Source organism: Lissotriton vulgaris, chromosome 7, assembly GCF_964263255.1.
Source record: "Lissotriton vulgaris chromosome 7, aLisVul1.2, whole genome shotgun sequence".
NCBI lineage: Eukaryota > Metazoa > Chordata > Amphibia > Caudata > Salamandridae > Lissotriton > Lissotriton vulgaris.
In genome coordinates this window covers 488871348-488897804 of record NC_141695.1, presented here as the reverse complement: position 1 = coordinate 488897804, position 26457 = coordinate 488871348, and the positions used below count along the sequence as shown (strand labels likewise).

The 26457-nt window shown below is 47.1% G+C and overlaps 1 protein-coding gene across 2 annotated transcripts in view; it reads right to left on the bottom strand.

The window, feature by feature from the left end:
* The window catches only part of LOC147701928 (myosin-1-like), a 253534-nt gene that overhangs the window by 175572 nt on the left and 51505 nt on the right, over positions 1-26457 (bottom strand). For both annotated transcript variants that reach the window (XM_086930553.1, XM_086930554.1), the window contains one exon: positions 3071-3098. In XM_086930553.1, the coding sequence (XP_086786679.1) occupies positions 3071-3098 (28 nt within the window). The remainder of the gene's footprint in view (positions 1-3070; positions 3099-26457) is intronic.

Here is a 26457-nt window from a genome sequence, read left to right as displayed (position 1 = left end):
ATCCAATTCAATGGTGAAATCAGAGTTTTAATAAATGCTATGGAACAGTACCTTTTAGAAGGTTACATTTTCCATGCCTGTCGTACCTGAAAGCTAATTTGCATTTTCTGTCGAATTTCTTCCAGTGATTGATTAGCATTTGAAAATTAAAAAAAAGGTGTAAAACGCCTCCCAAGAGGAAACAATAAGCAGGCCTGAAAGGACAGAGATGATTCCTCTAAACCTCCTACAATATGCAAGGTGGGGGCTGTGAGCATCCTTTTTGACATTAAAGTTTCAAATCCTGCTTCATTGTCAAAACCTGCTTGACTGGTCTGCTGGGTTTATATATCACACTTTGGAGCACAATAAAAAACGCAGAGAACAGGATATCAAGATAATTCTTGTATAGTAACTGCCAAGTTCCTGAAGGACCTACTATGTCCCACCAGACTTCTCCCTCTGGGCTTTAAATACAACACTGGGTGTGTACTTGAAAGGAAGACAAACAGTATGCTAAAACAATTCTTGTGTCCACAGTGTCTGGTTGACGGAAATCCATCTTGTTCAACAAGATTTTTCTCTCTGGGTTAATTGTGGATCCAATTGCTGCATCAAACCAGACATTAATGTTAGATGTGGAAGGGCAGTAGGATTACCATAGTCCACTCCACACACACCCAGGATTAGTTTGGCCAGAGACTTTCACCATCTTAAAAATGTCCAAAGTGGGTAGGGGTGGTCCTGGGAACCTTTATCCTATTGGTTAGGACATGCCTATGTGTTATTCCTACCCACCAGCTCGATCGGGCATTAATGTCGAATCTGTAGGCACCCACTTCAGGCCAGTCCTGGACCAGAGGAAGATTAGAAGAGGATTTAATGAGATATCTGCGACCTAAAAACTGCCTTGATAGACTGGACTGAATCTCTCCCTCTCTCTCTCTCTTGTATCCAGGACAAAGAAGTGTATTTCAAGAGCCATAAAATTGACCTCCAGTTCAAGCTACAAGGATAAAACAAGCTAAAAGAGGCCTTTACTGCAACTGTCAGTGACAACTGGACCCTGACTAGACTCTGCTGATGGCCTCTACCTGACACCCTATGAATTTCTGAGTGCCGTCACTAGGGCCCGATACCCTCTGAGTTTTTAAGTGCATTCCCTAGGGCTCTAAGTGGGCGGGCTTTAGAAGTGTTCTTCTGTGGTGGATTGGGACTTAAAGCACTAAAGTCAGAAGGTAAAATATTTGAAAAGGTCAAACCTGATTGATGTGTATGACCCGCGCTCCATCATGGTTAACGTCAAATTGCTTTAGGTCCCGGTCAACTGTGACCATTGACTATTGTTGGCATTTCATGCCTCTTGGTGGTATTCCTACTTAAAACTTTAAAAATGAATTTCTCTGGTTACCCTTTAGTAGATTTTTGTAAACATTTGGTGTAATATTGTTTATTGACTTTTACACTATTTTTATTTATTCAGATTGAGATTTTTATTGTTTTACATTTTGATTTCACTAATGGTTTGGTACTCCATAAATATTTTAGGCACTGTTCTGAGTAAATCCTGTCTGCTCAATGCCATTTCTACCAGGGGGTTGAGCTCATGTTAATTTAGTAACTTTGAGGGTTCAACCTGGCAACGGTCGTGATTATTCCCCCAAATAATAATCCAATTTCCTAGAGTACTGACTCATAATCAATCTTAGGGCAACAAGGTACAACAGGAGGACTGACATGAATCTCCAGTACATGGGAACTCAGAGCAGCCTCTCATTGAAACATGTTGTTGGGTAATTGTGGATACATATTTAGATTGTATTTCTACATTCCGATTAAATCCATTGACAGTGAAATGTGAGTGACACTTTACCCCATGTGGTGCATACAGCGTTCTACACCCTGAGGCTATGCAGTGTTTAATTTGAGCCGGTAGGTTCCACTGCGCAGGAGTGCCACTTAATTGCCAACACCAGCCCTTATGACAGTCTGCCACATGGTGGCGCTGTCTGTCTAATTTAGAAATGAGCCCAGCAACTGTTATTTATTAATTCCATGTACATTAAAAATTACTTACATCTGCTGCCCAAGCCATTCTTACAGTGTTGGGTGCCTGCAATAGTCTGAATTGTCACACCTGTAGGAGTGTGAGGGTTAGTAGTTGTCTTGACTTCGTCATTGGCAGAGCTGGCAGGGGCAAGTGGTGGTGCAAGCTGTTGTGGCCTCCTGACCTGGGCCCTGGCACTTATGTTTTTTACAAAGAAAGCACCGGGCATATGACCTTCCAAAGTATCCCACTACACTAGTTTAACAATGACTCCTGTACCAGAGCAGGAGTCTGGATTCACTGATCCAGTATGTTTATTTTAATTTGATTTGTATACAGTTTTATATAGCCCGAACTCGATCCGAAGGTATTTGAGCGCTTTACATGAGCACCAGTTGCACTACACAAGGTCACATTCATTGTTATTAATTTTGTGTAACTATTGGTAGATTAAGGGATTTACCCAGAATCACAGGGTGTTGAGCTGATGCCAAGACTGCAACCTGGTTCCCCACTAACCAAGGCTGCAACTTTGGCCATAGCGCCACATCCCCTCACATGTACTTAATAGAATAGCAATGTCCCCCCCTCCCCCCAAACGTGAGTTAAATATAATGAACGGGGGGGGCAGGTTATACTTGCACAGTAGGGGCTGTAGGATTAGAATAGAAATGTTTCCTGCCTCGCGGACCGGGTGTGGAAACAAAGATGTTTGGCCTATGTCGGTATGGCCCAATGCCATACCATGCCCTGTACACTCAACAGCTGCAGCCCTCTGTCGTTACATGCCATGGAAGATGTCAAATGACTGAAGCATCGGCTTCTGCCATCGCTGGCATTGCTCTGGCTTGTCGCTGCTCTGGGTTGCGTTTTGATGGCGGGGTCAAAGCTGCCTGGCCTTCTTCGGGATAGTGACACAGTTGGCAACAAAGGGGATCTCTCAATAACATTTTTTCCGTTTACTGTATTAACTCCTGACGTCAGCGCAATGATTCTACATCATCAGAGAATACTGTAATTATAAAAGAGAATATGTTTACTTACGTAATAAGGATGGACTGGTTTTCACGATCTGAAAGAATAGGAAAAACAAGGTAAGCTCTCGGTGTCGGTAAATAAAATATACAAGAGTTTTCATATTGCCTTCAACAGAATAGACAAAGAATCACAGTCTCCCCTGCGACCACCACTGTCAGCACAATAATACAGTGAACTATTCTAGATGGTTTTGTGACATGGAAAGAACAGGCAGCGAGGCCTTTCCATGTCACAAAAAAACCTATTATTGGTTTCATTGTAAGCTCACTGCCAGCCACATATCGAACATTATGTCGTACTTGTTTCCTCAGACCAATCTGAATCTATTCGTGTCTTTGTAGGTATCGCTGTAATCGTGCATTCAATCTTCAAATGCCAAATATTTTGTTCTTGCTGTAAGTGCTCTCAGACCAGTGATGGAGTTTTCATTCGGTTGCCATTCATTCACTGCAACAGAGCATTCAGACTGATATGTTTGGACCACTGAATGTGTGTCCACTTCACAGAGCATACAGAAATGCCCCGCAAAGCCGCGTTTCTTGCCTCAGCAGTGTCACATATTTGACTAACGTGTGCGCAGACACAGATGCGAGTGCAAACACACACACACACACACATAAAGCCAACCCACCCATTGCACACAGCTTTTGGCTGTGCACGAGAGAGGGTTAGCCGCAGGGCCTGGTCAAAGGCCAGCCCTGCAGCAAACCCCAGGTACTGAGTCAACCCACGCCATGCACAGCAAAGGGTGCTTGCAGGGGCTGTCTTGCGGTCAGGCCATGCAGCCAACCCCCTGCAGTCAGCCATCCCATGCAGCATGCAGCCTTCGGCTGTGAGCAACAGGGGTTTAGCCGCAAGTTCTGCACCCCCTCTGTGTGTTGTGGCCACTGAGCAGTCAATCCTATGTCACACAAAGCCAACCGCAACACAAAAATATAAAAAGTGAGCCTATTGGTTTTATCAATGGGGTAAGCACAGTGCTTTAAATGGGAAAAAATAAGTGCAGGTGCTCATTAAAATTAGCTAGAGGTGTGGCAAGTGGGCGGGGCTAGGGGCGGGGCGAAGGGCAAGACATGATGTACATAATGACTTCTATACCAGTTGCAGCTCATATTAAAATACGGGAAATGTGTTTAAGAAAACAAAACAGGTTAACTCATTACACAAAATGAAAGCCGAACAGGATGATATGTTAACATTTCCTTGTATATAAACATATACGTTAACAAGAAATACAGCAGAGTTTAAATTTTATACACATGTGTGTAAAAATGTCATTTCTAAGCCCCGATTTCAGAACTGAACAAATATCTGGTATTTTTAATCTGAAAAAGTGTCGACCCTAACTTTACCTGTCACCTCACTTTTGTGCATTCCCCCTCCCCCTTCCTTCTATGCTCACCTCGTTTTTTTCCAAACCTGACCCTCTGCTCATCTCGTTTTCCCCCCAACCAGACCCCCTGCCAGTTGTCACAGGAGCTCGTTCCTGAGGTGCTGCAGCGATCCCTCCCATTCATTGCTCCTTGGGCAGGGCTACCTTCACACCCATGGATCCCTCCCTGTGATGTAAATGCAGTCATGAGTGCGGGAGGGGCACACAAAGGGAAGCAGCTCCTGTGTTGAAGAAAACAAAAATTAAAAGAAATCCGGCTCTGGGGAAGGTGTAGGATTGTGCTGCACTGCCGCTCGCTTTAGTAAGGCCAGTACAATACCCTAAATAGGACTGGATTACTGACCACAGCCCTAGCCCAGGCCATTTCATGCGGGGGCGGGTGGAGGAGGGGAAGGGGTTAAAGCACTTGCACCTGAATGGTCGTTGAACGCCTAATTAACAGTGCAGGGTCTGCCTAGGCCCTGCACTGTTAATCACAGTGTGATCCAAGTACGCTCAAAACCCTGCAGCGTGGGGAAATTCAAAGGGGCTCCTCTGGACTTTGGTAGCGTCCCTTCAAAAGTCTACTTCAGAGGAGGCTCAGTGCAATTGTGGGATCCGGAAGCAGAGAGTCATCTGTCCTGCGTTGGAGGAGATTCAGAACTTGAGCGTGCTGTGCCATCAATCAGGGTACCGGTACTCTTCCATGACTACAAAAAAGTGCTGGTCCTGACGGGTAGAACATTTAGAAGTGCCGGTACTCAGGACCGGTGAGTACCGGCCCATTTAAAGCACTGGGTAAGCATATGAATATATAAATACAGATCTATTGTCTTTCTCCATAAATCAACAATAATCTTAAATATATATTTCAATATTTCAAATAATGCAATGCTTATTAATATTGATTATGAAAACAGTGTTTAATAAGGTTTTAATAAAACATGTCTGTGTCTCTCACTTTGTACATAGTTGAAAAATCTGAAAGCAAATAGTCAGACATGTTTTTTCTTTTAGCATTTTTAGCCCAGAAATGCAATTAGAAATGCAACCACACTGGAACTTTTTTAAACATCTTTAAATCACATATTAGGCAGCCAAAAAAACAGCCTCTAGAAGGTGCTGCACTCCCAGCTGTAGCGCGAAAGCTCCTACCTGGAAAGTGCTTTAAAAAAACACATACGGTAAGTTATTCTGGGGTCAAAGATTTATTGACCGAGCAGACTGTCTCAATTGTCACTCAGTTATTCTTTCTTCCTATTTGTTTAAGGCATGCATTTGTCGTGCTTCCTTTATTGTTTATCCCTCTGCGAGAGCAGTGACCAAGTACAGTATCACTCCACTAGGTACAATTATAGAATGTGATTGTCAAACTACTTTTTTCTTTTGCCTCACCTCATGTTTTATGTTTCTGAACATGCTCAGCCAATGGCTTGAATCAGGTCTTTATCTTGGTGCTTCTCTCATACCCCAGTCACCCTCCTACCACTTGGTCCTGGCTGCTTTCTCTTTATATTGTTGCACACTTCTAGAAATCGCATTATAGGGATTGCCATAGTGCTATTGCATCGAACGTGGATTGCAGAGATGGACATTACTGTTGTGTGTGGGCCGCCGATGGTGGCAGGCGGCCTATGCAGTGATTTTGAGCGCGTGGGCAGTAAATCACTGAGCCTCACACCGTGGTGTAGTCGGAAGTGACGTCCCCCTGCCGTCGCCCTTCTTTTATTGATCCCCGCAGGCAACACCAGGCCTGCGGATGTGTGGATGCATGGGGGGGGCAAAACACTATATATTTTTTTCAAAGCATTTCTCATTCTGATACACATGGCGTCAGACAAAATACAGGTGCAATATGCTCAGTGCTTGTGTGTCCCTTGGTGGTCGAATCAGGGTTTCAGCAAACAGGCATAGTCTCTCTGTCTCTGGCTCAGTCGCGGGTTTGGCCTCAGCTCATATCGCTGTGAGTGAGCCTCTCCTCTCCCTGGGTCTCGACGACGGCTACTAGTAGTATCTTCCAGCGCCGAAGGGGTCTGTGCGCCATCGTTCTCCTCCTCTCGTTCACCCATCGGCGCTTCATCCTCATTCTCTGTTGACACACTCAGGTTGGGGCTCGGATCACCCACCGCTGTTCTTCTGCCATTAGCTGGTTGGACTTCTTTGAACCATGAGGTGTTCCTTGACACTTCTTCTTCTCCTTTTCGGGAAGTGACCATGGTACCGCTGTTCGAGGTGACTGTCCAGGTACCTGGGTCGAACCGAGTTTGAAATTTTCCCCCAGGCCGTCTGTTTCGTAGATTGACCGGTGTCCCTGGTAGCAGCCTCCTGGGGGTCGCCCTCCTGCGACAGCTGGCTTGTCGATTCCCTTGTCTCCTTCTCTCCTGAGCTTCATCTTCATTGATTGGGGCTGGTGCCCAGCCCGGGCTGTTGGGAAGGAGGTCTCTCCGGGATCCCTGGAACATGAGGATCCAGGGACTCCTTTGGGTCATGCAGTGGGGGGGTGCCTCTATACTCGTGTAGGAATTCATGCAATCTTTGCTCTGGGTCGCCTTGCTCCACCAGAGCTATGCGAAACATTTTGTTTAGCGTGCGCATAAATCTCTCCACATCCCCATTCATCTGTGGCCATTGGGGTGTGATCCGTCGATGGCTGATTCCACGTTGCTGGAGGAAGGTGGCAAATTCTGCTCCCTGGAATGTGGGCCCATTGTCGCTACGCAATTCTAGCGGATATCCAAACATCGAGAATATTTTTTCCAAAGCCGGTCCCACATGGTGGAATGCGGTGGACGGTACTTTGTCTATGACCTAGAAGTTCATCTACCTGGTGTGTTTGGATACGTTTCGCGAATGCTATCAGTTTCAGGTCTTCGGCCGTGTGGCTGCTCAGGAGAGTGTTGGCCTCCCTGTCGATCACATGGATAGTCGGCATCACTTACAGGTCGTCCGCCTTGATGGGCACCAGGATCTTCCCTTTTAGGGGTAGCGGGGTGTCGGATATTCTGGTTTTGGGCGGTAGTACCGGCCGGCGCAGCTTCTTGAATTGTTAAAGACCCATGACATTGACCGTTGCCCCAGCGTCGATGACTGCTTTGACTTCGTTTCCAGCCATCTGGACAATGCACATGGGCTATAGCCTCCGCCGCTGTTTCAACTCTCGCGTAAAGGAGACGATGTATGCCTCTTCATTCTCCGATTCCGAAGACTCATCTACGGTTGGTAGGTCCCTCACTGGTCTTTGTTGGGTGTTCTCCGGTGGTGGTGGGTCATTTACCAACAGTTGTCGGACTGCTCTTGTCGGCGGGTGTGACTTCCTGGTTGCCTTTGTGTTGCTGCGTCGTCGACACACCAGTGCAAAATGGTTCGGGATCCCATAGTGCGTGCACGTTTTGCCTTGGGCAGGGCAGTATTTGGCTGCATGGGGCTCATGTCCGCAGTATCCATATCGTGCTCGGGTATTCTCTCTTCGGGGTTCTCTTGTCTGCGGTCCTCGTGGCTGTGTTCTCACTGCGTCGGCGCGCTCAGTCTAAATGGCCTCTGTTTTTCCTTGCGGTTTGTTCAGCGCTTGGTCCATAGCGGTGGCTCTCACAGCTGATAGGTCGTGTGAGCGGGCTAATATCAGGATGTCTTCGAGCGTGATCCCTGGTGTCCGTAGTATCAGTCCCCATAGTGTCTTGTCGCGACACCCCTGGATGAGCTGTCTTCGTATGGCCTTGGGTTGATCTTCATCTGTGCACATGCTTACGAGTTCCCTTACACGTGCGTAGAAACGGTCCATAGATTCCCCTTCCCTTTGGCGCGCTTGCCCCAGCTTGAAGACCGCAAAGTCAAGGATCAGTTTAGGGTCGAAATGGCCATTCAGGGCTGTTACCGCTGGATCATAGTCGTCCACCACCCCTGTGTTAGGTAGGTGTTTACACAGTTTAAATATTTCATCCCCTGCGTAGTGGAGTAGCAGGGATCTCTTGACCACCTTATCTGACTCCCTTGTGGCCAAAAAGTAGTTCTCTAGCCGTTCAAGCCATATTTTCCAGCATGGGGAAGCAGTGGACGGGTCATCCAGTTCACTAAAAGGCGGTAGGACACCTGAGGCGGCATGTTGAAAAGGAATTTGTATGAGGACGGTGGGTGCGTCATTATCTCCCATGGCGGAACGTTGGTCTTATAATGTTTTCTCATTGTGTGGGCATCTACCCCCTTTCCTCCTTACTGTGATAAGAGCAAGTGGCCTGGTGCAGGTTGCTTCATCTCTTGGGCCAGTCTGGAGGCGATGAGCCAGGAGAAATGAAGTGCTGTCCCCACCAGAGCAGCAGGTAAGTGCCCCTCACAGTCCTCGTGGGCGGGGCCAACACAGAGAGGCGCAGTAGTCTGAGGACCGGGTACAAAGCAGTTGAAGAGCGCCACTCTGGGCCACCGCGTGCAGTCCCTTGCAGCGCGACACGAGTGCTCCAGACGGGACTACCAGCAGTGCACCCAGTAATGGGGGAGGGTCAGGGTTTGCACAGCAACACAGATTACTCTGCCCTCAGGGTCGGGGCCTCACGTGGCAGCAGGGCAGAGCACACATACAGGCTCACCGGTGGGGGGAGAGTCAGGGCCTCACTCAGCAGCACGGGCTGAGCTCGCACATCCAGCGTGTCTTCTTCCGCCCCCAGAGTCACGTGGTGTGCACCGGACCGCGCCGCAAGCACAGCGGGCGTCCGGAGACCTGCAGCAGCGCTGGCACACTGCAGTGGCAGTGGGGTGCATCAGGCGGGAGATGGTGAAGGGCAAAACGCGAGGGTTGGGTCCCCTCGTCGCCAATGTTGTATGTGGGCCGCCGATGGTGGCAGGCGGCCTACGCAGTGATTTTGAGCACGTGGGCAGTAGCGTGTAGCCAGATCACTGAGCCTCACACCGTGGTTTTATCAGCCAATGGCCCAAAAGAAAAGCCAGAGCATGTCCTACCTAAAATGGCAACTCTAGAATATCTCAAAGTGAGAAAAATGGCCGACAGAAGAATAAAGTGCATTTAGCTTCTCCCACCTCCCGAATCAATGTGCAATACTTGCAAGTTTATTCACAGCAACACATTCGTTTTTAAAAGTATTAACAGGTTAGCAAAACAAGTGTAATCAAACTTGTGCAGTGCGCCATACCCTATAGCTGCCGCATCCGCAGAGCGTCTTTTTTTAAAAGCATTGGCCCAAAAGAAAAGCTAGAGTGCGCACTATCCAAAATGCGCCTCTAGAATGTCTATATTGTGTCTATATTGACTACAACGGACTTGTAAAATACTGAATGGGAAATCCACAAAGTTTTTGATGGAGTACCCTGTCCGCTAAACTCTAAATAAGTTCCATAATACACAAAGCGCAAGGCGACATGCAGAAAGAAGAATATCTGCTGTTTACATGCAGGTAGAAGAGAAGCTGCAGTTTATGACTATGGATTTCCACATACATTATAACTTTTTCAACCAATACTCATACCTCTCCTTACCACATGAGGTGTGTGCAACTTCCCCTAATCACAATGTGACCTAGATAAAACCCTCCATGTGCTGCTTCTCCATATTTCCCTTAAAGTCCCTACCCATAATGGGAAGGAAACCTGCATCACTTCTGTTTTTCTGTGTGTTCCAGCAGACAGTGCCACGTGGACCCGGCTCAGAGAGTTCTGCATCTCTAGATTTCGTTTTGCTTCTTTATATATTCTTTTGCATTTTTTTCATTCCCACCCGCTTAGAATGGGATGGAGCCACACTTTTTGCTTCTTGTTTGATGCTGGTTGTCACCGTCGTAACGGTTTCTAAGGGCCTGGTGTTTGCAAACCCACTCTGCAGGTGCCTTCCAAGATTTGCTGACCCTGCTTTGTGGCATGCTTGGTGTGGACAGAGACAGGCTGTGAAGACTCATCAGCAATGCGACTCCAACATAGATCTACACCCCTAATCTGCTGCAGTTGAGGTGTGGAGGGTGGTAGCTTGCAGGGTTTTCCTTAGCATAGGGGTGTTTCTCTGGATCGGGAGCTCGGGAGAGTATTGATTTTCTCTCACTTTGGCCTGGGTTGCAGTTTTCTTTTTTTCTTTTGTCATTTCGTGCCTGCCTCTCCAATGTGTGGGGAGGGAGATGCGTCCTGGAGGAGATGGGGGCTGGAGATGAAGGGGTGCCTCCTTGGCTTGTGTATACCTTGTGCATACCATTGTTTTTAGTTTGTTATGTGTTATGTTTTGTTAAAATCACTTATAAAGCACGCTTACACCAAGCGGTTTTCTTGGCGCTAGGTGTCTGGTGTTGGGCCACAGTTGTTTTCTAGCCCTTTAACTGGGTGTCTCGTCTTCATTATTTCAAGGAATGCTTATGTGGTTTCACCTTTGTTTGGGCAAGGTGGTCGTATGGCTGCCCATTGGTGTCATTCTGGACAGTTTCACCTTGGAAGGCCAGCATTGAAGCCTACAGCATTATTTATTGTCGATTCTCCCATATTTGACTCCTTTTTGCTTTCTCTCCCTTGAGCAGTTCATCATTTCTGTGTTGTCAATCAGGGTGTTTTCTTCTGTTGTTCAATGGCACAGGTGTATATCCAGGGCTATGGGTTTGTGTCTACTCTTTCACACTGTACTTGACGTGCACGGTAATCCAGTTTCTTCAGTCTAGCCATTCTGATGTGGTGCCTTCATGCTTCTTTTTTCTGTCTGCTGTGCTCTTGTCAGTCTGCGTTAATTTGATTGGGCTGCGCTATAGCCTCTCCTTGCTTGTCTGAATGAATGAATTTACACTTACAGAGCGCATGGCTACCAAGGGCTTTCCAACGCTAGAGACAGAGTCCTCAACCGAGACGGAGCCGAAGATTCAGGGGAACAGCAGAGTCTTCAGGTGCTTGCGGAAGGAAAGATAATTGGCCTCAAGCTGAATGTGGTCTGGCAGCCGATTCCAACATTTTGCCATCATGAAGGAGAACAGACGTCCACCACTCCGAACACGGTTTACTCTGGGGACGGCTGCTAGATGCTTCTTCTCAGAGCGCAGTGAACTTTTTGGGAGATAGGGGGAAATGATTGATCGAAGAATCAGTGGGGCCTTAGCCGAGAGCGACTTATGTGCAATGCACAAAGCCTTAAACTGAATTCTTTCCGCAACCGGCAGCCAGTGCAGAGAAATGATATGAGGTTTAGCAGATTCTCAATTATGAGCTTACATAAGGAGTTGTGCAGCACAATTTTGGACCGTTTGCAATTTTTTAATAGGAGAGCCTAAGTGAAGCTCATTGGCATAGTCGAGCCGAGAGAGAATCAGGGCTTGCACCAATAATTTCCTAGCATTGAAGGGCAGAAGTGGTAGAATTTTCCTAATCATTTTCAGGATACCAGGATACCATAACAGGTACCTGCCACCCTACGTGCCTGCTCCTTAAAATTCAGGTTGTGATCCAGCCACACCCAAGACTTTTTATTTGATCTTTGGGTGAGGGCATAACACCCAGACAATTTGGCCAGAGAATGCTGGTATTAATGTTAAAAGGCTTACCCGAAAACATCAGCTCAGTTTTGGCTGCATTCAGCTTTAGGAAAGAGCCATCCATCCACGCGGAGACCCTTTCCAAGCAATTGGCCAGATTGCTCTTAGTATTGTCCAAATGATTTAGAGACCCAACCAGCTGAGTGCCATCAGTGTATGAGACAATCCGAACACCAAAGGGCCAGAGGGTGCAGATAAACATTGAAGAGTGTGGGGCTCAGTTAGGAGCCCTGAGGCACCCCACATCTCAAAGCTATCCTTTCAGAGATGAAATTGTCCTCAAAAACCTGAAATGACCTATCTACCAGGAAAGACTCCAGCCATTTAAGTAGAGTTCCTGTGACTCCTATCTCTCTGTGTCTTGCATTCAATAGTTGGTGATTGACCGTGTAGAAGGCCGCGCTAAAGTCAAGCAGTACAATAGCCGTGGACCCACCGACATCCAGAATTTTTCTTGCCTCTTCAACCTCCGCTAATAAGGCCGTCTCCTTGCCTTGTTGAGGTTTAAAACCAGTTTGGGAAGGGTGGAGGCCTTCATTCTCCTCCAAAAAAGTAAAAGAGAACGGAGTTGACATACTTTTCACTTCTTTTCGCAATCCTTGGCAGGAGTGAGATTGGCTGATAGTTGGCAAAAATTTCAGGGTCTAGCGTGGGTTTCTTTTGAAGAGCCCTGACCATGGCCCGTTTCCATGTGGAGGGAACAAGCTAAGAAGAAAATGAGATGTTGATGAGGTCCAGAATAACTGTGCAACAGAATCGAAAACCTGGTTTAGAGGGATGGGTGGTACAACATCACTTGGGGAGCCGGATTTCAGATGGTCGAGGTATATTTTTAAAGATTTCATATCCATAGGGGGGATGGTCTCAATGAGAGGATCTAATAATCGAGGTTGGTCATCTGCAGGGAGAGTATTTACATTAACTGATAGAGGGGTAAGGTAGAGTAGATATCTTCAATTTTCTTATAAAACAAGTTTACCAAATTATTACAACGTCCTAAGGTATTATCAGATGGCAAAGGGGCCGCAGGAGGCTTAAGAAGGGATTTCACAATTTTAAAATTTTTGAGTGGGGAGTTAGAGGCTGAGGTAATCTTTTTTTCATAGTACCTAGATTGGGCATTTCTGATTTCTTCCTTATAGGCTTTAATGGCTTCTCCATATTTAGTTTTCTCAGTAATGTGGCTGCTGGGTGCGTTTGGGGTGAACTTTAAGGATGCTTGTGGGGACTTGTGGTTCCTTGCTTCCTTGCCTGTGCTGGCTCATGGTGGTGTCCCTTATTTTGTTCTGCAGACACCTATTGGGACTTTGTTCATCCCTTAGGAGTCCTTACTCTGCCTATCCTCCTTGATCTCCCCCCTTACCGGGATGGGACTTTGCGATGAATGTAGCATTTCTCTGGCTGCTTTCAGTGTGTACCTGCTGCACTGCTTCCCCTTGCTTTACTGGGGCTATGCGAGGCATGAATTGTAAATGTGGGTGTACTTGTAAAGCGCACTGCGACTCCATGGAGTATCCTGGCGCGGAAGACCGCTGGGGAACCCGTCCTGGTTTTTCCTGTGAGATGGTCCCTTTCTGGGTATCTCCAAGGTGAAACCAGGCGTCTGTTGGGGGCCGTTGTAGAGATGAGGCAAGCTTAATGCCCAGAGTTGCCGAGCGTGTTCCTTGGTTAGAGTAGGCACCGAGGCGAGAATTATCGAGTCCGTTTATGACCCTGGTCCACGACCCTGCTGTGTCGAGAATTGAACCCTGGTCCCGGGCCGTTCTCTGCTTATGGGACTACCGCCTCTAACCAGTGAGACACACCACTCTGTAGCATTATTTCCCTTTGCTGAGATAGTCTTCGACCTCCCTGTTTTTTTATTTGGGGCTGACTGGCCCTGTGCTTGCAACAATCTGGGCTCCTGGTTCATGTGCTGCTCTGTTCCTTTCCTTGGTTTCCATTCTGTACCTCTGTATACCTGATTGTCTTGGGGTTGTGTGGTGGTCATGACGACACCTGGCCTGATTGTCCTGGGTTCCCTGCTAGTCTTGTGGCTGTTTTTTAACTGTGTCATGTGGCCTGGGGTTGGCTTAGTGTGGCCACTCTGGGTGTGGTTTATGGTCCTGTTTGCTTTGTGCATTGGATGCTCCATCTTGTTTGTTATTGGTGGGCAGCCATGGGCTTCTCTCTGTGCTCCTTTCTCCCCGTGGACCTTTTGACTATGTTGCCTTGGCTGCCGTAATTGGTGCTCTTGCTGCTTCTCTCAGTGTTTTGTCTGGCCTTCCCTGTTACCCATGGTGGCATGGATGGGGGTTGTTTAAGTGGATGTCTATAGTCCTTGCCCTTCTTGACTTGCTCTGCCCTCTCCATCCTCAATCCGGTGGGCATCTTTTGCTCCAGTTCTCCTATTGTGGGGCACATGGCTTGTGATGTGCTGCACTCAATGTTTTTTTCAGAGGAGTTTATATGCACAGTAGGGAGGCATTTCATGTGGTCCTGGAAGAAATCAACCTGTCATTTTGCGACAGTAACACTACATATGTCTCTTCATCAGCATGCAAGCTTTCTACTTAATCACACCTTAGCAACTTGCACAGGGGTGTTATCACGGCGCCTTAACGTGAACCTACTCCTAAAAAGAAAAAAATAATACCGTACCAAACAATAAAGCCCTTCATTCATCGGAAAACGGACATGGCAAATTAAAATAGATGAAAAGATGTTTTATGAAATCTCAAACCCTGCAAAGAATTGATAATAATTTTGAAAAACGCGTATCTTGTAACTTTCAGAATTTTCTTAGGTATATGTAACTTTATTGAACATTCTATGCCTTAAAGAAGCGAAGTACCTAATGTTACTTCCGCAAAGCACACATCATTTTACAATTTGATCATTAATTAATAAAAAATCTTTCAACTTGATGGACGTCTACGTCTAAAATCTGTTTGTCATATATGCATACATATATCTGTAATACTGTGGTGAGCCCTGGTGAGGCAGAGGGAAAGCAGAAAGAGGCCCGAGCGAGGGTGGGGCAAGCATATGTGTGCAACTACTAATGTGGCTTGTAATAGTGAGAGAGCGCAAACTGAACAAAATGTATGAGTACACCAAAATTACAAGTAGTACGCACAAATCATAAGAGAAATGCTATGAGTGCTGAAAATATATTCACCTATACTTCGAAATGTGTAGTTAATCTAGAGATTTTATATAGAAGTGGAACTAATGCAGAATTGTGGGAAAATGTATAACCTTATTAGACGTGATTAATCCTGATCCATGTTATGTAGCTGCTAATGGAAGAATGTCATGCTGCAAGGCACAGAACGGAATAGGCCTCATGGTCAGAGCTGAAAGAGTTTTGGGAAAGGGGTTCATTTGCATTAATATGGATTGCACTAATGTTATAATGATTTGTTTATTAGTTAGAGTCATATTGCATAGATGTGTTTTCTCATTAAAAAGAATAAGATGCTAACATAGTATTTTAGTTTAAGCCCTGCGAGAAATGTTGTAGGCCTGAAATGTTCAAAGTCTTTTGATTTACACGTATTGGTATGAGCCAAGCTGTGCCGAGAAATAAGTTGCAAACTTCTGTTAGAAGTTTATGAGAATTGGGATCCTAGCTGCAGATGTCTGTCTGCGGGTGCAAGGGGGGATCCAATTAAGCATCGAATGAATAGAGTTCTGTTCAGGAGACTGGTACAGACATGGAGGAGGGTTCAGGAATGTTTGAGGGGTATCGGCGGGCCGGAGAAGAGTCTGAGAAGCAAGGTCAACTCTAACGCACGAGGCCCAAAGGAAGATCATCATGGAAAAAGCCAGAAGCAACACCACGTGAGGGGCGTCTCACGAGGGGCGTCTCAAATGTTATTGTGTTTTGTATTAGGGTCAGCACCCCTGGGTGGAGTTAGAGCAGATGCCTGAGGACCCTTTAGAGAGCGGATGGGTAGGCAGAGAGGGGTCATGACTGGAGATCATAGGTTTTCACCAAGAGACTAAGAGTGGGTGATCTTCCTAGGAAGTCATTCACAGCTGACACCTTTTGATAGGTTGGGATTCTGTTAAGTAGGGATACCATCCAGAGCAGGGTAGGGACAGCCTAACCTGAACCTTTCCCTCCTGCTGTAAATGACGGAGAGATCACAATACGTGTCTATGCTTGCAGCCCTTTTGATTTTAGAACTAGTCCTGGTTGTATTCTTTGCCCGTCTGAGGGCTTTCAGGGAGCACATGTATGTAGTGGTGCCCGTATATCTTTTGAATCTCATCTTGAGATGCCTGTACTTGCAGTTAACCTTAACCTTGTACTAAATCTTTAAACTTAGAAGTAGTCTGTGGTTTTTCCGAGCCGAGTCCATTATTGATTGCACTAACCTGGTAAGAGATGCACTTTCTTCCCTCAATGACAGGCAATAAAGGTTCAGTCGACCAGAACGGGGTTTTAGATCTAGAGTGAAAAGATAGCGATCAAAATCTCGCCCCCGCAGTTGGTAGCTATAGAGGATGGTTGCCTTCTTGAGGAAGGTGATCTAGGCCAGGTTAGATTACCCCAAGGCCCCTAGAGATCGATGATGGGAAGAACCGCCCGCCGAAGAAGGTCCGGATGACGTGAGACAGAAAAGCAGCAGTATCGGTCGAGAGTGAGTATAAAGGGTCATGCGTGTTAGATTGCGGTGTTTTTGTGTTGTATCTATGTTGTAATGTCTGGCGGAGTTGAATGCCTGTAGAGTGACTGTGGAACAGGTTGTGAGCGCGCGCAACCGGTGCAAATCTTAAGTTCAAAGAGAGCTTAAGTGGTTCGGGTGTATCGGACATCCAGAGTAATTGTCAACCAGTGTGAAGGGGGTCATGAGGTACCATTGATCGCCCGCAGGACCGAGATAGGGGGAACGTAAGAGTGAGTGCGTGAGTAACGGACGCTGGTCGGAAGTTACGGTGTGTGTAAGCAACCTATCAGAGAGACGATAGACATTTCGTCAGTTGTGGTGACAATTACAGATAGACTGTGGACGTACAGTCAAGAGAAGTGACGGCTTGGTCGGAAGTAGTCATTTTTCAGTGTATGAATGGGACGCATGCATGACCGGGAGACGAGCTGAGAAAGGAGGGGCGCTGCTGCGAAGCGGAGACGAGTGACGTCAGAAAGTGCCGCGCTGGGATTGGCCGGCCGGAGCAAGACCGCGCTGTGATAGGCCAGCTAGCAAAGCCGCGCTAGGATTGGTGGATTGTCATCAGGAAGTAAACAGAATAGCGAGGCTGGAAATTGTACATATAATCATGAAATGTTTTAAATGGTTAAGAGCGGCGTTTAAAAGAGAGAGGCGGAGATCGTATGAAGGGGAAGAAGCCCCGCCAGAGGGTACGCCGGCTTATTATATGACGGCAAATGTTGGGTTACACACTATATTGTGGATTTCAGAATGGAGTAAGATTACAGAAGGAAATGAGGAACTGACGTTTCCAAAGTATGGGACGTTCAGATTAGAGGTACTACACCGATTAAAAGCAGTCATGACCTCAATGAGACCTATGCCTAGACCGACCCAGTTTGAAGCTCTCAATGCATGGATTAGGGCAGCGCACGAGAGGAACCTGAATAGACGACAAGAAAGGGTGAAACGATCGGTAAGAGCAGTGCAGGATGCCAAATGGGATGCGGATGCTAAAAGATGGAGAGTGCATAACATTGAAGTAAACAAACTGTACCCAGTAATAGAGGTAGCAGCGAACAAAAACCCATTTGAAGAAGATGAAGAGAGCGAGACAGAGGACAGCCTGATAAATAGGTTACTGACAGATAGACCACCCCCGTACAACAAAGAGACAGAAAATGAAGAGCCCAACAGAGAAGGGGGACCTAGCATAGGGGAGTATGGACCGCTTCCCATTACAGATTGGGATCCCACTGCAAAGAAGGAACTGTCCCAACCTAGTCCGGTGCAGCAGGTAGTCGGAAGGTTTGTGGTACAAAGGGTGCCAGAAACGGAGCGTGCCACATCCTACGCACCACCAGATGCCCTGCAAGTACCTGTTATTATAGGCCCTATAGTATCGATTTATGACCCGGAGAGAGCTCGTGGGGAGGAACAGGTACGGATAGACAGAGAGAGAGCAGAAATGGCAAGAAGGAATGATACAATCAATTCCCCAAGTCAGTTGCCAAGACCAAGAGATTGGAGCACCCCAGTACATACAGCAGCAGATCCAACAGGAGATCCGGGAGGCCCTAGATGGCCGATGGACCTGAGGGGATCAGGACGGAAATCCTTCCAGGAGTTAAACGAGTACATGAAGAAGTGGGATGAGGCAGTGGAGGCTCATAGGAGCATCATAGCAGCAGAAGCTGGAAGGGAAAGCCAGGATAGCAGGACCCGGACTCACTGCGGGGCTGATGAAAGCAGTCCGGAGTGGGACGGAAAGGGTCAGGACGGCAGCGGAGACACTCGCCATACCAGGAGTGGGGGTAGAGCAGACCCGGGAAGCAGGAGCCCTGAGTGTGGGGGGGTGTCCCGCCCAATTCACAGTGAAGGAGATAGGAGAACGCAAGAGTACAGAAACAGTTTTAAGTGCACCCACTATGCATCTGGTAATAGTGGACAGAACGAGAGTTGCGAGAGGTCTCGCCATAACCCCTGTGACAATGGACCAGAATGCCGTTCTGGGGAGATGGGGAGCAGAGAGGGAACTTACAGAATACTGAGTGACACTAGGCAACGAGAGAGTAGCAACAGGAGGGAGGACAGAGGGAATGGACAAACTGAGATTGGGGGAAACAGGCCCGCGTTTCACCATCTTCCAAGACAGGATGGTCGAGCATGGGACTTAGAGAGATGGGAACAAGGGAGGACTCTCCTTAACTCCCCGGAGCCTAAGTGTAGGACTCGGAGCTGGGACGGAAGAGAGACCAGTGAACACCCTAACAAAGACATACTGCGAGCTGAGATAAAAGCCAAGAGACTCGATGTCGCCAGCTTAAAGTCAGATCTGGATGACATGGTGGATGGTACCTTGCCTCTAGAGAGAATGGAGATGTACGAGCAGGATGAAATACTGTTCATGGCAAAGGACATCACTCGAAAGGCGAGAGCAGTACATGAGAAATTAGTCGAACTGGCGGGAAAATATATGGTAGACCTGTCAAGGACCAAAGCATTACAGGGTAACCATAGGCTACATTATTCAGACCAGGACCTAGATGAGAGAAGAACCATAGGATTGAAAACACACATAAGGGAACTGATCACTGGAATAAGGACGTGGAGGGCGCTGGATAAATGGGAAGAAAGGTGGTCCAAGAAGGGGACCGTTAGGAGAAGCATGCTTGGGATGTCCCAGGAGGGAGGACTGCAGAGAGTAGAGGCATACCCTTTGCGTGAGGTTGCAAACGGGAACTATGTACATGTGCCATGGAGTAGCGGGGATTTAGCAGCCTTTACCAACTCCTTCCCTAAATTGAGGGAGAATCCAGTTGAGTGGTATAAGCAGGTGGAGAGGTTTGTAAAAATATCCAAGGTACTATGGATAGACCTGAACACTCTGTTTGACATTGTGGTACGAGGAGACTTGTGGACAGCATGTAAGGTTAGTGCTGAGTGGCCCACATCAGAACCAGAGAGAGATGCACTGACTAATGGACCCTCCGAGACAGTAATGGCCAAATATGAGAGAGTGATGACTTGGCTGAAAGATAAGGTGCCAATGCAGGACATAGATTGGGTCAAAATAGATCGAACTAGACAAGAACCCAAAGAGACAGTTCATGAATATTATGAGAGATTGCTGAAGGCGTTTAAACAGTATAGCGGGTTGGATGTAATGGATCCTAAAGACATAGGGCAGTTTGTGTCTAAATTCGTTTTGGGCTTAAGGCCGGATATTAGTTTGATGATTCAGCAACACTTGATTTGTTGGCAAAATAAACCTTTGGATGAAATTCTGAGATATGCTAGGTATTGCTGTGATGAGATAGACTCAAAGGCAAAGAAGCTAAAAGAAAAGCTGATGGTGGTGCAGATGCAGTCAGCCGGTAAGGGTGGACAACAGCAACAGCAACAGGGAACAGGGACCGGGGGCAGGAAACAGAATAACCAGAACAGAGGCAATGAGGAGAACTCCAACTTTAGACCTAGGGTAGACATAGCAGCATTGAAAAAGACGACTCGGTGCCACCAGTGTAACGAGGTGGGGCATTGGAAACGCGAGTGTCCCTACAACGTGGAAATCGGAGAACAAGAGGTAGAGGAGGAAGAGGTTCAAAGCACTCCAGGAAGAGGGGTAACGCAAAACCAAGGAAAGGTGGTCAAAGGGGGGACCCCAGCTCCACAAGCCCAGTTCCCTCAGCCACCCAGAATAGGGACAACGGGAAAGACTTATAGACAAATGCCTCTTTTTGTAGGAGGAGAGGAGTGTTACTATGTTGATCCCCTAACAGGACAGAGAGTGGAGAGAGAAGACTGTACCCTCGGGGCAGCCTTAGATGTGGATCAGAGGGGACCCTATGTTGAGGCCGAAGTGGCAGGGTGTCCCACGACCTTCCTAGTAGACACAGGAGCCACTAGATCCACGATAAGATCAGCTGCAGTCCCAGGCCTGCCAATGTCAGGGGAGACTATTCAAGTGGTGGGGGTCGCAAACAGGAGAATAACCAGCCCATTGACAGAACCAGTGCAAGTGAAAATAGGGAAATACAGCGATGAACATCAGTTTGTGGTTTGCGATTCTAGTCCTGTATGTCTGTTGGGAAGGGACCTTTTGTGCAAGTTAAATTGTACAATATACTGCACCCCGCAGGGAGTGGAGGTATTGACAAATGATGATGACGCAGACTTCAAAGTCGCAAACTCGAGAATATGTGTGGAGCTGTATCCCACTTTGACAGTGGATGAGCTCCCATGGGACCTAAGAGAGACAGTGGCCCCAGAAGTGTGGGATTTCACTGGGGAAGAGATTGGACTAGTCAAGGGAGTGGACCCAGTGAAAATCATAGTGAAACCACATGCTGAGTTTCCGAGAACGCCCCAATATAAATTGACTCCAGAAACGATTGCAGGTATCAAACCCGTGATAGAGTCCATGATTAAGCAGGGAATACTGAAAGAAATCGTGGGTAGTCCATGTAACTCCCCGATTATGGGTTTGCAGAAACCAAATGGGAAATTCAGAATTGTGCAGGACCTCCGAAAGATTAATAACATCGTCGTTTCATGTTGTCCAGTGGTACCGAATCCATCAGTGATATTGTTTCAGATACCGTTCCAAGCTGAATAGTTTACCGTGATAGACCTCTGCCAGGCTTTCTTTTCGATCCCATTGGACGAGGATAGCCATTTCCTTTTCGCTTTTAAGCTGGAAGGTCGCGTATTAACATGGTGTCGTATCCCACAGGGGTATACAGAGAGCCCATCGATCTTTAACCAACTTTTGAAGAAAAATCTTGAAAGTCTAGTGCTGCCCCAGAAGTCGGTTCTGGTCCAGTACATAGACGACCTGCTTGTGGCGTCAGAAACTGAGGAAGCTTGCAGGGAGGACTCCATTGCTTTGTTAAATCACCTAGCTGTAAATGGGCATAAGGTGTCCCCGGGAAAATTGCAGTACTGCCTGACAGAAGTGCAGTACTTGGGGCACAGAATTGAGAAAGGCAAACGAAAAGTGTCACCAGACAGAATAGAGGCGATCATGAAGATGAATGCGCCCAAAACGCAGAGAGAGGTCAGGATGTTCCTAGGGATGGTGGGGTATTGCCGACAGTGGATAGCTAACTTTTCACTGAAAGCAAAACCCTTGCAAAAACTGACGCACAAGGAGGTGAGTGATCCGGTACCATGGGACAAGGACTGTTTGATGGCGTTCCTGCAGCTGAGAGAGGACTTGTGTCGTGCTCCTGCTCTGGGAATGCCAGATTACGATAAAATATTCTTGCTTTACTGCTGTGAAAGAGAGGGTTGTGCTTTGTCTGTGTTGGTCCAAATCCATGGGAACGCCCGTAGACCAGTTGCCTATTTTTCGGCTACTTTAGACCCAGTAGCCGCAGCGTTGCCCGGATGTCTCAAATCCGTTGCTGCAACAGGTGTCAGTATTGAGCGTTGTGAGAACATTGTTATGGGGCACCCGTTAGAGGTGTACGTGCCGCATTCTGTCGAACTGTTAATGACTAGGACCAAAACACAGCATCTGACCAATAGCAGGCTCACGCGCTATGAGCAAGTTATTCTTGCTGCAGAGAACGTGACCCTCAAGAGATGCTCTGTTTTGAACCCTGCTACCTTGATGCCACTCCCAGGTGACATAGATGATGATGTATGTACAGACCATGATTGCCTCGATGTGACTGAACTATGCACCAAACCGAGACCCAACATCGTTGATGAGCCACTGACTGACCCCGATGAAGTTTTCTTTGTCGATGGCTCATGCGTAAGAGACGAAGTTGGGCAGTTAAGAGCAGCTTATGCTGTTTGTACAATTACTGGAGTAGTGGAAGCTGGATGCCTGGAAGGAGTACACTCCGCTCAGGTAGCTGAGATTATTGCATTGACGCGTGCCTGTCTGGCAAGCAACCAAATTCGAGTCACCATATACACCGACAGCCAATACGGTTACGGGGTAGTTCACGATTACGGGCAATTATGGTCTCAAAGAGGTTACATGACTTCTTCAGGCTCTCCCATTCGCAATGGAGAGTTTGTACGTCTACTGTTAGAAGCTTTGCAATGTCCGGCAGGTATTGCAGTTGTAAAATGTACCGCTCATACCAGGAATATGGACTTCGTGTCACAAGGCAATAGATATGCCGACGAAGTCGCCAGGTATTGTGCAGAACAAGGGTACTCTTTCACAGAGGTGGAAGTGGGTGGAATAAATGTCAGGACTGAATTAGCTATGATATTGGAGACTGTAGACACTTGGGACGAGTTAAAATGCATGCAAGAAAATGCACCAGATTTTGAAAAACAATCATGGGAAACTGCAGGATGTGTGATAGGTGAGGCTCATTTCTGGGTTTCAGCAGATGGAAGGGCAGTGTTACCAAATGAGATGGTGAGCCCAATGGCCAGACAAATCCATGGTCCAGTACACCTAGGGAGAGATGCTATGCTGAGAGTATTCAGACAAACCTGGTACAACCCTAAGTTTAGAGTAGCAGCAGAAGCAGTGTGCCAGCGTTGTGTGACCTGTCAGCAGCTGAACATAGGAAAAAGAACACCAGTTGCATTGAGCCACATAGGGAGGTCTGGAGGTCCATTCAATAGGATGCAGTTAGACTTCATTGAAATGCCAAGGTGCAACCGCCTCCGTTATGTCCTGGTGGTTGTTTGCATATTTTCCAGATGGGTCGAGGCATACCCTACACGCAGGTGTGACACCCTCACAGTAGCCAAGTTATTGTTTAGGGAACTCATACCACGATTCGGGGTACCGGCCTCTTTGGAATCAGATAGGGGAACGCATTTCAACAGCGAGCTTGTGAAGATGATTTGTGCGGCCCTGAACATAGACCAGAAATTACATTGTAGTTACCGACCAGAAGCCTCGGGAATTGTAGAGCAGATTAACAGCACCATCAAATGCCGAATTGCCAAAATGTGTTCATCAACGTCTCTAAGTTGGCCTGACACTCTGCCATTGGTCCTTATGAGCATCCGTAGTACCCCAGACAGAAGAACGGGACTGTCACCCCATGAGGTGTTAATGGGGAGGGCAATGAGATTGCCATCAGTACCAACTGCTGCACTATTGAATATCACAGATGATATGATCCTGGACTATTGTAAGGGTCTGTCTGATGCCATTCATTCTGTGTCCCTCCAGGTGCAGGCTGCCGAGGTCCCGTCGTGACAGGACTTGTGCCATGACCTGTGCCCTGGAGACTGGGTGCTTGTGAAAAAGCACGTGAGAAGAAGCTGCCTAGATGTTCGTTGGTGTGGGCCCTACCAGATCATCCTGATCACGAACACTGCTGTGAAGGTGGGAGGCCTGCCCAATTGGATCCACGCGTCTCATACGCGGAGAGTTCCAGCACCTCTGGAAGAAACAGCTCCTCTCTCGGATGAAAGTCCAGCTGCGGACAGAAAAGCCATAGAGGGGGCCGGCCAAGCTGTAGAGGTGCCAGAAGAAGCTGGGAACGAGTCCGACCAGCCTGAGGACGGTCAGTACAACAGCGAAACGGACGACGCTACAGAAGGAGAAAGTAGCTGGGAGTACGAATCAGACACTGACCAAGCTGAAAGAGAGCGAGAGCAAAGCAGAAGGTCGAGGAGCAGAAGGGTAAGACGTGGAGAAGCCAGCTGGCCGCAAAGAAGGAGTTCAAGCCTGAGGTCAACTCCAGAGAGAACCCTTGCTCCGATATCTGAAGACTCAGACCCGGAAGAAGGTGCTCAGGGCTCTGAAGCACCAGATCTAAGAAGGTCAAGAAGAGTACGTGTGCCTAACAGAAGATACGCCACCCCTGAGTGGACATATCTGGCGACAAATGTCTTGGGAACGAGCGACAGGGAGGATCAGAGCGGTGCTGGTGTCCAGCTCTGAACCCATCATCACGGTGGAAGTACAGCTGTTAGGGCCCGGAGTGGAAGCAGAAGGGTCGCTAACATTCAAACTCCCCAACCCTCCCCGCCTAAGCAGGTTAAAGCACATGTTTTTCACCGAATTGCTATTCCCCGACTTTGGAACAAAGATAACAAGCCATGAGGAGCACATTCTTCGTCTGGAAATATTGAATTATGCTGTTCAAGCCGCAGGCCCAAGCCTCATCGTAGATGCTTAAAGACTTTGTAAATAAGCAAGAAAAAGAAGATTACCTAGCACCTAGGAAGCAGAGAATCTTAGGGACCTTCCTATAAGTTGACGGAGAAGGGCTAGGGTTGTCTGTGTCAAAACTTAAAGAGACTTTGCAAAAGGAGATTGCCAGCTTCCAATTGTGTGGCTCTAAAGACTGGAGGAGCAAAAGAGACTGTAAAGGAACGAGAAGAAAAGAACTTTATAAAAGGAGAGAATTATACTGTCTGACGAAATGGAAGCCGGTAGTCCGAATCGTAGAGCCAAATGTATAATAGGCACATTAATAGTAGGAGTGATACTTCTTATAGCTTTAGTTGTTACTGTATCATATGTAATGGGACATGAGAGTGAGGCGAGGGTACCAGACGAAAAATCTGTAGTGACACCAAAACCCACTGTTGCTGGTAAGAAAGGAGAAAACATACAGGAGAAAGCGTTATTAGCAGCAGAAGCCCGTAGGTTACACATGGATGAGTCCCAAGGCGACTTTAGGTCAAATGCTTATGCCAAACTCTTGTACGAATACGTGGATGCCATGGAGGTTAAGGACTGCTACGTCTGCATGCAACTGCCGGCGTCTGTAGATGAAGGCATTAGATATCATCCCCTCCCGCTGACATATGGCATTACATGTAGCTTATTGCTTAGTATATTTTATGAGAGAGATAGTTTTGAATACTATTTTTCTAATTATGATTCAGTGTTACCAGAAGTCCCAAATTACAAGCAGATGAACAAGTGGGACTACTGGAAGAGTGAAGACAGATTGGCCAAGTTCTTCATTCCTTGGGATACCTTAGATACTTCACATGCCCGCAGAAATAATCTGACATGCAAAGTGTCAGAAGTCGAGAAGAAGTTTATAGGGCAAGTGGATGATCGATACAGAAGGCAAAAGATTCTGAAAAAATCAGGACAATGAAAAACAGATTGGACCGAGGAAGAGAAGGCACACAAGAGGAAGGGTAGTAGTGGTCCAATAGCTTTGGATCGCACACAGAGAGGGAAGTTATGCCTTCACAGAAGCAAAACGTACTACGAAAATGTATTCGTAGGGGAAGTCAGTTGTGAACATGCTTTTAGATTAGAATATTACACTAAGGATTTCTTGAAGGGAATGCAAGTGATTCCCAATGTATATTTTGTATGTGGGAGAAATGCCTACGTGAGACTACCTGACAACTGGTATGGATCATGTTACTTGGCAATTGTCTTCCCCAAAATATACCATGCCCAAGACTTAGAGATCATCGAGGGCAAAGCTTCAGCAAGGGGGAGAAGAGACCTGGGAGATGCAGAAATGGTTGGAGATGTATTTGGAGCTGCATTTCCTCTTTTAGGACTAATCCTCAATGATGTCAAAATTAGGAGACTGGCAACAGTCGTAGACAGATTGTCTGCCAGCACTGCTAGATCCTTAATGCTGGTGGAAGGTGAGATGCAATCGATAAGGGCCATGGTGCTTCAGAACCGTCTTGCATTAGACGTCCTGCTAGCAAAAGAGGGCGGAGTCTGTAAGGCTTTGAAGATCCAGGAATGTTGCACCTACATTCCAGACAATTCAAAGCCCCTGGAGAAAGTTATTATGAATATAACTAACATTCACAAAGAGATCGAAGACCTGACTAAAGTAAATGTTTGGGAAAAAGTGGGCCATGGAATGGGCGAAGTTGGAGGTTGGTTCGCCAACCTAGGAAAGAGCATTGTGTGGTATGTACTGAAGCCTATCATCATAATAGTGATCTGTGTGATCA